General features: G+C 42.6%; 1 protein-coding gene across 1 annotated transcript in view; it reads left to right on the forward strand.

The window, feature by feature from the left end:
- mmp16a (matrix metallopeptidase 16a (membrane-inserted)) overlaps window positions 1-16582 on the forward strand; it is a 241736-nt gene that overhangs the window by 84016 nt on the left and 141138 nt on the right. Inside the window, exon 3 of the mRNA XM_078217046.1 lies at window positions 14645-14767. Within this exon, the coding sequence (XP_078073172.1) occupies window positions 14645-14767 (123 nt within the window). The remainder of the gene's footprint in view (window positions 1-14644; window positions 14768-16582) is intronic.

Below are 16582 nucleotides of genomic sequence, written 5' to 3' on the forward strand. Positions count from 1 at the left end.
TTTTTGGAATTGCTGAAGATCAAACATAAACAAACTGCCCAAAATGCCATTTTGAAAGCTCACGGTTGGACTCCTTTTTCTTCTGCTACTTTTAACATTCCAAGCTGGCCATCTCCTTCACATGTTGATCAGTGGGAAGCTGACTAGTTTCTGGATGTGGAGATGCCGGCGTCAGACTGGGGTAAACACAGTAAGAAGTCTCACAACACCAAGTTAAAGTCCAACAGGTTTATTTGGTAGCACAAGCCACTAGCTTTCGGAGCGCTGCCCCCTTCATCAGGTGAGTGGGATTGCATTCCAACCATTATTTTGTAAATTGAGTTTGTGTCTTTATATGTCCTGTTTGTGAACAGAACTCCCACTTACCTGATGAAGGGGCAGCGCTCCGAAAGCAAGTGGCCTGTGCTACCGAATAAACCTGTTGGACTTTAACCTGGTGTTGTGAGACTTCTTACTAGTTTCTGGATGCCACAGTATCAGCCAGAAGATGGTGGTGGATTAAATTATTTTCCGCATTGAGGTCCATTTTCCATATGTCTTGGCCAAGCCATTCGTCGCTGTGCATAGGATGGCAGTAATTTGACCAGGGAGGTAGCAGGAAGAAACTTGTATCTGACATGCCTTGTCTCAGTCAGAACGGCAAGTCGGACAATTTCTTAGATTATCTGACCCCTCCCGGCCTAAGGTTGCATTGGGAATAGCTGCATTCAAGAGAAGAAATTTGAATTTTTTAATAAGAAAGCCAATGAGTAAACCTTTTCAAAGTTTTTCAAAGCAAGAAATACACAAGCCCGGTTGTCACTGAAACTCAGTCAAGTACTCACCTCATTCAATATTTTTAACTCCTGGAATTGAACCTGAATCCGTCTTGTCCAACTAGTTAAATGTTAAAGCTGATGTTTGCTCAAGGAATATCATAGCGTAAAAATACACTTTAACGGTTGATTCAATAATCTCAGTTTAGGAGGTGTTAAGATTGCAATAGACCAGATATACCCTAAAGACATTAATTACTCTCACTGCCCTGGAACTGATTCAATACCCTTATCACTAATTGAACAAGGATTTAAAAAAATTAACTGTGAGCCCGTGGGAAAGGTAAAAATTGGCAATATCTATTGTCATTTTTAAAAGTCAACAGTACAGCAAGGTGGTTCTCTTAACTGAATTTTAATAAAGCATTTCTTGGTGCCTGATAGTTTACATTGGAAATGTTTAATTGACGAATGCAATTCCAAGCTTAAAAGATTCCAAAACTGAATGGACAATTGTGACAGAGCTGCTTCGGAGTATGAGAGAAACAATGAGTGTATCATTAGCAGTACCACTAATAGAATCTTTAGTTGTGCTATTCGAAGCAAAAATGAACACGTATTTTGACATATAGCTGACTGTCCAAAAAGGGAAGAAAATGGGGAAAAAGCCAGCTGTATTAATTTTTATTTATTACAAAATGGCAATAAAATATTTTCCTTGTGGGTGTCAATTATATTATGCACCTGATGCTGCCTTCCACATGGTGTATGGAGCATAAGTCATGTGGAGTTGCATTGTGAAAACAAGATTTAGATGTATGCACTTGGCTTTTTGCCAAAACCACCATTAATATAATCTCCGAGTTTGAATTAGTGCTGCACTTTAATAAAGTTGATGCATCAAGTTGAACTCATTTTGATGCACCAAGCAACGAGAACATACCTGCCTGATGCTGGAAGTGAAGTCAAGGGCACTGTCGTGATACACTGCACTAAAGCCCAACTATTCGGTAGCATGATTGACATTGGTCCACAATCACACTACTTCACATCCAGTGACAACTTGACACATTCAAGAGGAATAAAAGCCATAGGGAACAATAGAAAATCAGAGGCTTCAGTCACTGCAAATTAACAACTTCCTGTTTTCATATCCATCTATACTTTATGACATGAGCAGAACAATGACAGGGTGTAGAATAATCTTAAAGAAGTTAGATCCATCCTACCAAAATAGTGATCTAAATAATCTCCTCTTGTACGCTCAGATACTCTTTGATTTTGAGCAGTTGAATTTTGCTCTTATATATTGCTTACGTGAGGAAAGCAAGTACAGGTTTAAACATTCATGATTGTAGCATTAATAATGGTAGCCCCTGGCAGCTTTGTAACCACTTCAGGCTTTGGATTCTCTTTCAATATTCGACAGTGCTTAATTCTGACTTGCTGAAGTACAGGATTTCTTTGAGGGAACAAGTAAAACAGCCCATAGTTCCTTGATTAGGAATTCTGATTGTTTCTGTAATTCCCATGAATAGAACTGTCTTCACAGGAATCACACTTTTCAAAGACTTGTGTGACCACAACATAGTTAACGAGTTACTACTTTTGGATAACATAGGCATTCTTTATTTTTTTCAATAAAGGTGGAATTTTATAAGAGTGTTGTAGCCTGCCTGTGAAGCGTACAGACTTGGATTCTTTTCAGTAAGTCAAATTGTGCTACCTTGAAAAAGCCTGACTTGATCGAGCAGAATGGCTTAACTGCTTCTGCAGAATGTATATGAAAGGCAATGTATTAAGTGTTACTTGAGTATTTTCCAGACAAAAACATACTCCATAGAATTCAAAGAATTTTAGAGTAGGAGGCCAATCAACCCATTTTGTCTGTGCTGACTCTGCTAGAACAATCCAAAGCAGATCCTACTGACCCACTATCTCCCCATTGCTTCTTATCTCCCTCCAGTTTTATGTCTGATGTCCACACTTACAATTTCTGGCTGGCATTTTGGCTCGTGATTGGTGCCTGTACAATAGTTAGACCTCAGCTGGAAGATTGTGTACAGTTGTAGGTGCCACACTATAGGAAGGATGTGAATGCATTGGAGAGAGTGCAGAAGAGGTTTACAAGAATGGTTACAAAGCTGAGAAACTTTAGTTAATGAGGATAGATTGGAGAAAGTTGAGAGGAGATTTGATAGAGATGTTCAAAATCATGAGGAGGCTGGACAGAGTAAATAGGGAGAAACTGTTCCCCCTTGCAAAAGGATCAAGAATGAGAGGGCACAGATTTAAAGTAATTTGTAAATGAAGCAAGTATGATGTGAGAAAAAACTTTTTCACACAACGAGTGATTGGGTCTGGAATGCATTACCTGGAATTATGGTGGAGGCAGGTTTAATCGAGGCATTCAAGAGGGCATCAGATGATTATTTGAATAGGAACAATGTGCAGAGTTATGGGGAAAAGGCAAGGGAATGGCAGGAAGCTATAATGTTCATTTGGAGAGCCGGTGCAGACACAATGGGCCAAATCACCTCCTGCACCGTGGCAGTTCTGTGATGAGCACAACATTGTGGGCCACAGTGCATTTATTTTTTTTCTTTTGAATAGTTTTATTGCAACACACATTTCTAAAGCCTCGTAGAAATAATTGAGAATGATGGGGCTGATTTTGCTACAGCAGGACATCAAACAGTCTCTGCCATTGGTTAGGCTTGCCACTGCAGCCTTCCACTCAAAAATATCAGCTGGAGTTCTCCCAACCCGCCTGCCACTGGAATTTTAGCGGATGGGTTGCGGAGAATGTGAAACGCTGTTGACGGTCGGGCGGGAATTTCCGGCTTTTAGACCAGCGTGGCCGGAGAATTCCGCCCATTATTCTCAGTAACCTGTTAAGAATGGAGCCTAATAAAAGTGCAGCAATGGAAATGGGGCATCTTGCAACCAGGACATCTCCTTACCCAATCAGATTGAGAAATAAGCATAGAAGAACTAAATGCAAATTAGAGTGGGAAAATGCAGTTCCAGATGAGGTACAGAGAGAGAAATACAGAGAGAGAAAGAAAGATTGAATTAAACAAGAGAGAAAAAAAATGGAAATATCTTAAAAAATCAAAAATGTTAAAATTGAAAATTTTTAAATCTTCAACATGTAGGGTGTGATTCTCCCATCCTGACACGCTAATTTTTTAGCGCGGCGAGCCGGGAGAATCACGTGTGGGCTGATTCGCGGGACTCACGTATGCTTTCCCAATGCGTGCGCATCTCCCAGTGGTGGATATCTGGCGCGGTTGGGACCACGCTGGAAACTGGCGGGAACAGCAGGTAAGTGACTTAAATCTAATTTTAGTGTTATTTAAATGTGATTAGCGAGCCCGGGACTGAAGTCTCCGGGCTTGCTAGCATCTCCCACCCCGTCAGTGCAATTTCACACCAGCGGGGTTCAGACTAGCTCCCCACTTTCAGGGGAGTAGCAGGAGACCCCGCGAGAGTGAAGGGGGGCAATCAGGGCCTCCAGGGGATCAGGCAGGTGGTGCTCCTTGGGCATGGACACCCTGGCAGTGCCAGCCTGCGCCCCCTGTCACTGCCCAAAGGGCAAAGTGCCCATGCCCAGGGGGCAACTTGGCAGTGCCCAACGAGCGTAAGGGGGTGCGCCAGCTGGGTGTGGGGCTTAGGGGGCGGGGCCTGCTGGGGACAGGGCCTGGGGGGTGATTCGAGGGCATTGCGGGGGGGCCCCACTGCCGCTCTGCATGGGGATCCAGTTGGGGCAGGAGGGAGGCCAGTGTTCGATGTGGGCTCGGGAGGGGTGGTCTGCCGGGGGTCTGCCTCCTATGGGGGGATCTGCCGGGGGGTGGGGGTGTCTGCCGGGGGGGCCTGCTTCCCAAGGAATGGGGGGTCTGCGAGGGGGGTGGGCTGGAGATCGGGGTGCTCCGGAAGGGGGTGAAGGTAATGGGCTGGCCCACGAATGGATGGGGGGGGCGCGATTGGGCCATGGGGGGTGTTGGGGGCTCAGCACTGCGAGGGTCCCAGGCTGGCCAACGATTGAGCAGGCCAGCAAATGGGAGGCTGACAGTTTGGGGCCACTGCACATGCGCAGAGCCCAGAACTCTCAGCCTCCAGCGTGAATAAGCCCCACCCCCTGAGCTTTTAATGATAATCATGATTGTGACCTCTCCATTGCAGAGTGTGGGAGGTTCAAGTATGAACTCGCACTGAAAAAACAATTGTGATTTACACCAGTTTTCCTGTGAATTCAGCACTTACAACTTTTCTGGGAGAATCGCCCCGTAATATCTGTAGAAATAACACCCCATATTTCTTATAGTTACTTTTCAGTGCCAAAGAAGTCTACTGCCAATAATTAGTGATCTTTATATTTTATAGGCTTTGTACACTTGCAGTGGAAGACTTATCTTTCCATAGCCCATTGCATTCTTATTTACCCTGCAAATATAGCAACTCCATGCCATTCACTGCACATCAGGAATGATGTGGAGATGCCGGCGTTGGACGGGGGTGGGCACAGTAAGAAGTCTCACAACACCAGATTAAAGTCCAACAGGTTTATTTGGTAGCACAAGCTTTCGGAGCTTCGCTCCTTCTTCAGGTGAGTGAGGAGTTGTGTTCACAAACAGGGCATATATAGACACAAACTCAATTTACAAGATAATGGTTGGAATGCGAGTCTTTACAGGTAATCAAGTCTTAAAGGTACAGACAATGTGAGTGGAGAGAGGGTTAAGCACAGGTTAAAGAGATGTGTATTGTCTCCAGCCGGGACAGTTAGTGAGATTTTGCAAGCCCAGGAAAGTTGTAGGGGTTACAGATCAAAGAATCATAGAATCATAGAAACCCTCCAGTACAGAAAGAGGCCATTCGGCCCATCGAGTCTGCACCGACCACAATCCCACCCAGGCCCTACCCCCATATTCCTACATATTTACCCACTAATCCCTCTAACCTACACATCTCAGGACACTAAGGGCAATTTTGAGCATGGCCAATCAACCTAACCCATCTTTGGACTGTGGAAGGAAACTGGAGCACCCGGAGGAAACCCATGCAGACACGAGGAGAATGTGCAAACTCCACACAGACAGTGACCCAAACCGGGAATCGAACCTAGGTCCCTGGAGCTGTGAAGCAGCAGTGCTAACCACTGTGTTACCGTGCCGCCCTAGTGTGACATGAACCCAAGATACTGCTTGAGGCTGTCCTCATGTGTGCGGAACTTGGCTATCAGTTTCTGCTCAGCGATTCTGCGTTGTCGTGTTTCGTGAAGGCCGCCTTGGAGAACTCTTACCCAAAGATCAGAGGCTGAATGCCTGTGACTGCTGAAGTGTTCCCCAATAGGAAGAGAACACTCCTGTCTGGTGATTGTCGAGCAGTGTTCATTCATCCGTTGTTGTAGCGTCTGCATGGTCTCCCCAATGTACCATGCCTTGGGACATCCTTTCCTGCAGCGTATCAGGTAGACAACATTGGCCAAGTCGCAAGAGTAGGTACCGTGTACCTGGTAGATGGTGTTCTCACGTGAGATGATGGCATCCGTGTCGATGATCTGGCACGTCTTGCAGCGGTTGCTGTGGCAGGGTTGTGTGGTGTCGTGGTCACTGTTCTCCTGAAGGCTGGGTAGTTTGCTGCGTACAGTGGTCTGTTTGAGGTTGCGCGGTTGTTTGAAGGCAAGAAGTGGGGGTGTGGGGATGGCCTTGGCAAGATGTTTGTCTTCATCGATGACATGTTGAAGGCTCCAGAGAGGATGTTGTAGCTTCTCCGCTCCGGGGAAGTACTGGACGACGAAGAGTACTCTGTCCACTGTGTTCTGTGTTTGTCTTCTGAGGAGGTCCTGCAGGAAAGGATGTCCCAAGGCATGGTGCATTGGGGAGACCATGTAGACGCTACGACAATGGATGAATGAACACCGCTCGACAATCATCAGGCAGGAGTGTTCTCTTCCTGTTGGGGAACACTTCAGCAATCATGGGCATTCAGCCTCTGATCTTTGGGTAAGTGTTCTCCAAGGCGGCCTTCACGACACAATGCAGAATCGCTAAGCAGAAACTGATAGCCAAATTCCACACACATGAGGACAGCCTCAACCGGGATCTTGGGTTCATGTCACACTATCTGTGACCCCCATGACTTGCCTGGGCTTGCAAAATCTCACTAAAAATTGTGCTGGCTGGAGACAATACACATCTCTTTAACCTGTGCTTGGCCCTCTCTCCACTCACATTGTCTCTACCTTTAAGACTTGATTACCTGTAAAGACTCGCATTCCAACCACTATCTTGTAAATCGAGTTTGTGTCTATATATGCCCTGTTTCTGAACACAACTCCTCACTCACCTGAAGAAGGAGCGACACTCCAAAAGCTTGTGCTACGAAATGAATCTTTTGGACTTTAACCTGGTGTTGTGAGACATTAGGAATTAGGCAGGTAATAAAATACATTTTCATAAAGCTAATGGCAACGGGATCTTTTCATTGCCTGGATTTGCCATATTACGTATGCATAAATAATGATGAGCGTCATTAGCCTCATGCTAATTTTGACATAAGCTTGAATTTGCCTGAAAACCTGTTACTGCAATTGCCTTAAAGGTGAAAACTCTTCAATTCTTATGACAAAACTAGTTTTCTGAAATGAATACCATTTAACCTCTCATTCCTGAAGCTTAAGCAATATTTCTGCCACATTTGCTTCATGTGGCAGTTACAGCCTCCTGTCAATCCTGCCATTGTCTTGTATGATGTGCACTGCTATGAAGCAACTCACACATAATTAGAATCGTAAGTGCAAACTAATTTGCAAAAGTCTGGGATACTGCACTGAGTGTGAGACCAGCTAAAGGAGGTGTTATCACACATTCTTGCCTTCCGATGTAGTGTGACTGTTATCTCAAATGCACAAAACCATCTGATTAATTTCAGTGAAAATGATTGAAGTGGACCATCATGTTTATTTGATTACCTTCACACAGGAAGATGGGTATGTCATGGAGTGCAACTCTGCGCAACTTTGCAAATGCCTATTTGTGATTTTCATTTTCCAGGGAACCAAACATCCAAACTACCACATTGGACATGTTAATATCTGTGGATAACATTGTTCTTACAGAGTAAAACAGTTTGATAAATATAGATGATCTGAAAATTAACCAGTGGACCTTCTTGATCAGTTAGTCAGGTTTTGAAGAACATTTTCTTTAACCCCCCTGCAAACCTTTAATCACTGACACATGCATTAGTGCATGTACTGCATTACTCTTTTCCCGAAAAGCTGTTGGCACCCCCAACCCCAAACCACATGCAAATTAACATCAGACAACGGATGGCTGGGACAGTCATTCCATGTTGTTGGAATGGAGGAGGAGATTTGCAGCCAGCAACATATGTCAAGGCCAGGAGAATCAAACAGCACACCAGAGAACAGAAGCCCACTACATGCAATCCTCACGACGTATATCGGCTGTATTGGTCCAACAAGGATCTCGTCTTTGAAATGTGCATCTGATGGCTTCACCTGGGATGTTTTTTGACACTTCTGGTACATAAAAGTGACAAGAGCCCTTGACTTTTTGCCACCACTTCCCTCCAAACTGCCACAGGCTCTCTGTGTGAATTTATGCAGCAACCAAATTCTTTCAAATGGGCATCACCCTCAGGCAACAGATGCAGAGATTCAGAAACTTCTTTATCATCCGCTCATCTGCATTGGCAGCTTCTCAGCTTCACCTCCTCCTACCTGCTCTACCAGCTGGCACCGTAGCCAACACTTTGTCCTAACATGACTTTCTCATGAAAGGATACACCATATGAGTGCTCCCTTTCCTGAAAGTAACAGCACCAGAAGGATCAAGCACCAGAAGACACCAAAGAAGCAATGTTGGCAAGAGGAAAAAATGTTTGCACAGACTGTGGTGAGGATCTGGAATGCAATGACTGTGAGTATCATGGAAGCAAATTCAGACATGTCTTTCAAAATAGAATTGGTTAATTATCTGAAGAGAAAAATGCAGTGTTAAAGGGAAAAGACGAGGGTATAGGACGAGGTAAGTTACTCCTGCGGAAAGCCGACATTGATATGATGGGCCAAATGGCCTCTGTGGTGTAATGGTTCTATGATTCTGTGATAAGCACTGTATGTTATGGACAAAATTTATTTTCATAAAAATAATTCATTGGTATCAAAATTATACAACTTGCTGATGTTTCTCAATGCTAAGCTTCCCCTTTGCACCTAACAATTTTTTGGCAAGGGCTGCTGGAGACTTGACATGTAAAAACTGGCAAATTCAGTTACAAGGACTGGCACCACTAGTCATGGACCCTGGATCTGCAGCCCCACTGATTTAGTGCTGGCATGTAGACACATGTTGAGTTACCACTGGCCCTGGCAAATGACACCAATCACTGCTACCTCCACAGCAATGGCAAGGACATGGCCTTATACATGAAGGATGGAGGTGGTGAGATCATTAATTTTTATTCTTCACTACTCTGCTGTGCTGGAAAAGACGGTGCCATTGCCATCTCATTTCAGGTACCATAAATAACTCTTTGTCAAGCTTGGGAGTTTACTGTCCCAAGAAGCATCGCTTATTTTCCTCAATGTTGCCTAAAAGAGCATCTGTGTTCTCCTTTTAGAAGATTATTGCTATGTGTTCCCACTGCTTCAGTCCACTTATTCAGGGTGGGCACAAATGATATGCATTGCCACTTTCCTGCCAGCTTAGAATAAAGATGTGGACTATTGGGGCAGCATGTTGGCATAGTGGTTAATACTGCTGCCTCACAGTGCCAGGGACCCCAGGTTTGATTTCTGGCTTGGGTCACTGCCTGTGCGGAGTCTGCACATTCTCCCCGTGTATGTGGGATTCCTCTGGGTACTCCGGTTTCCTCCCACAGTCCGAAAGACTGCTGGTTTAGTACATTGGCCATGCTAAATTCTCCCTCAATATACCCGAACAGGTGCCGGAGTGTGACGACTAGGGGATTTGCACAGTAACTTCACTGCAGTGTTAATGTAAGCCTATTTGTGACACTAATAAATAAACTTTAACTTTAAAACTTTGTTGAAGTTCGGGAGATATTTGACCAGAACCAAAAGAAAAAACCTTCCCAGGGTTATGATGAAGACTCTATCTGTGTCAAGTTTTAGAACAGTTACACCATTAGTGAAGATCTTTAAAAGTTCAACTGCATACTATTGTTTTACATGTGAACTGTGCTAATGACAGTTCTTATACTAATTAACTGCTTTGTCCATTTAGCTGAAATTTGCATCGAGCTTCCTCTGCTAGTGAATTATATAACTTTCCACTGCAATGATGGCAATGATACGGAGAGTGAGGAGGATGGCCAGAGGATACAGGAGGATATAGATAGGCTGGAGAGTTGGGTGGAAAAATGGCAGATGAAATTTAATCTGGACAAATAGGGCGGCACGGTGGCACAGTGGTTAGCACTGCTGCCTCACAACGCCAGGGACCCGGGTTCAATTCCCAGCTTGGGTCACTGTCTGTGTGGAGTTTGCACGTTCTCCCCGTGTCTGCTTGGGTTTCCTCCGGGTGCTCCGGTTTCCTCCCACTGTCCAAAAATATGTGGGTTAGGTGGATTGGCCATGCTAAATTGCCCTTTAGTGCAGGGGGACTAGCTAGGGTAAATGCATGGGGACAGGGCCTGAGTGGGATTGTGGTCGGTGCAGACTTGATGGGCCAAATGGCCTCCTCCTGCACTGTAGGATTCTATGATTCTATGAAAATATTATGAGAAACATGGACAGAGTGGATAAGGAGCAAATAAGGATTAAATTTCATCTGCCATTTCTCCACCCAACTCTCCAGCCTATCTATACCCTCCTGTATCCTCTGGCAAACCTCCTCACTCTCTGTATCATTGTAGTGGAAAGTTATATCATTCGCTAGTTACTCCCCTTTATTGAAGGGTCAGTCATGATGGGACATAAGTTCAAGGTGAGGAGCAGGAGGTTTAGGGGGATGTGAGGAAAAACATTTTTACCCAGAGGGTGGTGATGGTCTGGAATGCGCTGCCTGGGAGAGTGGTAGAGGCAGGTTGCCTCACATCCTTTAAAAAGTACCTGGATGAGCACTTGGCACATCATACCCTCATAACATTCAAGCCAAGTGCTGGCAGATGAACTAAGGTGTTTCTAATGTGTTGGTGTGGACTCAATGGGCTGAAGGGCCTCTTCTGCGCTGTATGATACTATGCGGTGATGCATTTTGGAAGTTCTAATGCTGGAGGAAAGTATATAGTGGATGGTAGAAACCTTGGGAGCATTAACATGCAGATGGATCTAGGCATACAGGTCCATTGTTCCCTGAAAGTGGCAACACAAGTGGATAAAGCGGTCAGGAAGGCATATGGGATGCTTGCCTTCATCGATCGGGGCATAGAGTATAAAAATTGGCAAGTCATGTTGCAGCTGTATAGAACTTTAGTTCGGCCACATTTGGAATATTGTGTACAGTTCTGGTTGCCACATTACCAGTATATGGAGGCTTTGGAGAGGGTATAGAAAAGGTTTGCCAAGGTGTTGCCTGGTTTGGAGGGATTAGCTATGAGAAGAGATTGGACAAACTTGGTTTGTTTTCACTTGAATGTTGGAAGCTGAGGAGCGTCCTGATAGAAGTTTACAAAATTATGAGAGGCATGGATAGAATGGATAGAAGGAGTCTTTTTTCCCAGGGTAGAAATGTCAATTACTAAGGGACATAGGTTCAAGGTAAAAGGAGGAAAGTTTAAAGGAGATGTGAGAGACACGTTTTTTTACACAGCGGTGGTAAGTGCTCTGAATACGCTGCCAGAGGAGGTGGTAGAAGCAAATCCAACAGCAACAGTTGAAAGGCATCTTAACAGATACATGAATAGGCAGGGAATAGAGGGACATGGACCACGTGGAGACAAAAGATCTTTAGTTGAGAAAGACATCATGTGACAGCACAGGTTTGGTGGGCTGAAGGGCCTGTTCCTGTGATGTACTGTTCTTTGTTCTTCTTTATTCATAGTATAGCAGATATTGAGGAATTTTTGGGCATCTCATAAAACATTGAGAAAGGTGAACACAATATTTGGCAGTACTATCCTTCATAAGGTCATCATGAAATCTATAGGAAGAGGTGGGCCTAATGCAGGGAAAATATTCTAATAGGCTGAGAATTGGGTCCATTTCAGTAGACTGGCAATGAAATACATACTTTCTATTTTTAATGGTACTATCAAAAGGATGATGTTCAGCCTGTTGTACCTCACTCAAGGGGCCTTTATTCACATTGGTCGTTGGTATCAATAGATAATTTGGTTTGGTGCGGTGGGGGTGCGATGGGCTGGGGTCACTAAATAAAGCTCCATAATCGCCATGTGACCCTCCTGCTTAGTTTTCCTCTGCATACTTAGTTGTTTGTACCCATGTGCAATAACAGGAAGATTCATCTTAATGTGGCCTATCTGAATGAAATCAAAATTAATGTTAATGTTAAACTGATCACAGCAGAGGCTCTTTCAGCTTTCTTTGTTAGACATGTAAGTTACTGTTCCAGAAAGCTTTATGTCAATGTGCAGAAGAATGATCTGTGATTGAGCTTACTTGTTTAAATCTGCTGGAAGTAATGTACCCGTGGTCAGATCAGTGCTTCACACTCTGCTGCTATTTATACACTTGCTGATCAAGAAAGTTTCTCATTTCCTCCGCTCCTTTCCTGGAAGCGGAAACTTAGCTGAGGCCCAGTTCTGTGACCTAATGCCTGACCAAAGTGGCCATTTTTCATGTGAGAGTCTAGGCTGATTGTTGGCAGGCTACCTGACTGCAGTGTGTTACAACTGAGTTTAACCTGGCAGAAACCATTAGCTGACAATCAGATGTCACTTTCCATGTTGAGGGTGGCAGAGACCAACTGGGGCCCCTTCTCCACTCACTGCTCCTCCAGTGGAATTGAGCAAATTTGCTAATTTGAATCTGATTAGCATTGCACAATTTACTCACTCTGCTGACAATTTGCCATTTGACAGAACTTTGAGTGCTTAATACAAGTGTTAAATTGTCTGAGAGCTTCTCATAATTTAGATTGAACTGCATTTGCATAATTATTAGTGAATTATTATACTTACGTGCAATCCGACTTAACTCCAACCAATCTAATGTCATATTACATTCTGATATTGGATTTGACATAATGATGGAACGAGTGCATCACTTTGACACTGTACGTGTTGCAGTGAAGAGAAACATGAAGTGAACGAGAAAGTTTGCAGTTTTCCAAATGCAGATCAGAATAATATGTCGACACCTCCTCCAACACTAAGGAAATGAATGGGTTGGAATTTTTGATCTACTGGTGAAAAAATGGTTGCTTTGTCCATTTATCTGAAAATAAATATGTGCCCTTAAAATTGGATTAATCAAGTCAAATTTTTAAGCTGTCCCCTTATCAAAATGGACAGGATAATTTGCCAAACAAAGGCAGATGTAGCACAAGGTGCCTAAATATCAGGTATTGGTTTGATGTAATTTTGGTGCATGTAGAGTTTGCTATAATTTGCTTTATTATGTGGATAATGACACCTTAATAGCTTCATTCTTTTTTGTTCTGTGCTTCATGTGATATAGTGATATCACCTTGAGGTGAGAATCTGTTTTGCTTGTCTTGTTTAAGTATCTCCTCATTATCAAATGTGTTTCAGTTTTGCAGTGGTGTGAAATTAATTACTTTAAATTGTAATGACTGTCTTTAGCACGATAAATGTGGCCCTCCAGATATTGTTGTGTATTTTGAAAATTATGTAATTAATAAGCATATTTCAGAACTGTTTAATGCTGCAAAATCAAACAAATATGTCATGGGATGATGGTGAGAGTGCTAGATTAAGACAGCATGCCAGAATTTGTGATCTTTTTTTCATAAAACAGTTAAGCGTACCAAACAGCAGTTGTGAATCAAAAACTATACATCAGTAAGTGGTTAATGCACTCCGTCTAAGATCAGCAAGGATTTATCCTTAATTGATCATGCTGTTAACTGAAAACATTCTACATTACATTGAGGATTGTCCCTGCCAAATTATTATTCAAAAGCTGACAATTGAAAATGGAACTTTTGACTTATTCTGTTCTACGTTTCATTCATTAACCTATTAAGTATATCCACCTGCGGCTTACCGATTACACCAAAAGAATGTGGCATGGACATCACAGCATTAAAAGAAAAAGGTCTTTGATTATTGGGTTTAATTTAGTGAAATGAAACAAAGCACTAAAACTGTCGCCATCAACCACAGCATTAAACAGACAGTCATCAACTGATGGAGACTGGAGAATGAATTTATGAGTAGTGAATGGATCATGAAGTTCTAATCTACTGATTAAATGGCCAAATATAATCCATTGATAAATACAATTGAATTACTTTCAGGGCCATTACACCTGTGTCATTTTCATTTTAAATCTGACTCTGGGGACTTCCTGAGATAAAAACTAAAGCCTAATTTAAAAAGGGACTTAAAATCCAATCAGATTTATTGAAAAGGAATGACAGTTAGCAATGTGTTGGGAGTCGCGGGGGTTAATTGTAAGTGTCCCTGCTGGCTGGGAAATGGGTAACGTAAAGGCCGGCTATCTGTTGACTTCAAAGGGTGATTGGTTGATGTTTAAACCATGCAGTCAGCCCACTACTGCTAGTTTCATGCTCGTGAGAACAGTTGAAATCGACCTCATACGGTCTGTTGAGGAGCCACAAGGAATTACACCTTGGGCTCTAGAGTGGAGATTTTTATTTTCAAAGCACACATTGCATTGAAAAGAAATGAAGCAATAACGTTCACTGTTAAATGCACCTAGTTTAAGGTTATTCTTTTTTCTTTCACAGCTGGATGAAGAAGCCCCGTTGTGGTGTGCCTGACCAGTTTGGCAGCAACGTTAGATTTAGTGTTAGAAGAAAGCGTTATGCGTTAACTGGGCAGAAGTGGCATCATAAACATATCACCTACAGGTACCTATACTCACACATCACCGAATAAGCAGTTTCTTGTAATATTCATCAGGATTTGTACTATAAAGATGGAGAAGAAAAAAAAAGTTTGAGTACTGTGGAGCTGAAATGTAGGCAGAAAATTCTGGAAATGTGCAACTTGTTCGCAAAGGAAAGAGAAAGATCTCAGACAAAGATCATCCTCCTTTTTTTCATTTTTAGGCATTGACCCCACCCCCCCAACCCCGAATCTTTCTTTTATAATTTCAGTGATCCGTGAAGTATTACTCCCTAGAAATCTAGCTGCAACTTATTTGTCACTGACCAGTAAAAATTGATTTTCTGTGGGCTATGTGCAAACCAGAATCTATGCTCGCAAGCTTTATTATATATTTACTATTTTAGGAGTGAAAAAGCAGGATCAATTGTTTGGTGAAAATATATACATCATTGCTGCCCGGTTTAGCAGTCCGTACTTACATTCAGCTGTTTGAGACTGAAATTCTTTGAACATAATTTTGACAAGAAGATATAATGATGAGTAACATCCCAAGACTGGAAGCTGTGGCAAAATGCAAACATTTTCACTCGTAGAGTAATTTTCTCACTTTGTATTCCTGGGAGGAAGCCTAACCTGTTGTTGGTGCATATCTGAAATTTGGATGGATGGCTTTGCATAATTTAGTTTGAAAGGGAAGCGATACTGAATGTATAGAGATGCTTAACAATCGCATAATGTTATGCATCACCAACCTGGCTAGGAAAGAGCCAAATTTCTTGACAGGTGGGATACAATCCACTTGCATCCCTCGGATGTAGAGTAAAAACAGTCTGCCTGGTTCAGTAACTTATTACAAAAAGGAACATAATAGTTTATAAAGCATCAGATTCATTTTTTTATGGATTATGTACAAACTATAGACATGCCAGGCATATCTTTTTAACTCACCTAGCTCAAGATATTTCCAGTATCAGGGGATGATGAAAGCTCTCAAGCATTTGAGATCCTCCAGTTCAGTAACTTCAGACACAAAAGCAGATTAGTGAGAAATCGCTTGTGGATAAAGATTGTGCTGTACAATAATGGCAACAAACATGATTGAATGTTCTCATGAAATTTCTCTATCTTCTATTTTAACAAAGATATTCATCTGGAAATGAATTAAAATAGAAGAGAAAAGCAACATCTAATAGACGACTTCAATAAATTTGCTACTAATATCACAATGGAATTGCAAGCCAATGAATTCACCATGGCCAATCTTATTAACTGATGCAACTTAAGAGGGGAAAGTTAGATAATGCATTCTGCACTTTCTGATGTTGGCTGCTGTTTAGTTTAAAGGTAACTCAATTTCAAAGATTGCCCAATAATGAGAAATTAATCCCTAGAATGTCCCTGATTGTTTCACAACTATATAATTACTTTTGAAGTAAATTTACTGCTGTTAAGTGGACAAACGTGGTAGTTAGTTTGCACGTGATCAGAAATTGAGTCGCTTAATCTGTTTTTGGTGGTAATGAGGGATACATGCTGCCAGAATTGGATTAAATATGGAAATTGAAGCTGTCTATGACTCCTCAGTGAATATTGTTTATTTTCCCCCTTTTCTCTTCAGTGTGTAAAATCATGCTGAGATACAGTTCCAGACTCACCAGCTATCCTGCAGTGCCTCACCCATGGCTTCATACTTCATGTGTGAGCCTAGAAAGGGAATATGCCAGGAGCTATCACAGCCAAATCTACAAATAGCCACACTCAACATGCACCAGCGTGCCCTCTCTAGGAAGGATCATTGTATACTAATCATAACTGGGAACTGGTACTGATTTTAC

The sequence above is a fragment of the Mustelus asterias genome, chromosome 7 (genome assembly GCF_964213995.1).
Source record: "Mustelus asterias chromosome 7, sMusAst1.hap1.1, whole genome shotgun sequence".
Taxonomy (NCBI): Eukaryota; Metazoa; Chordata; class Chondrichthyes; order Carcharhiniformes; family Triakidae; genus Mustelus; species Mustelus asterias.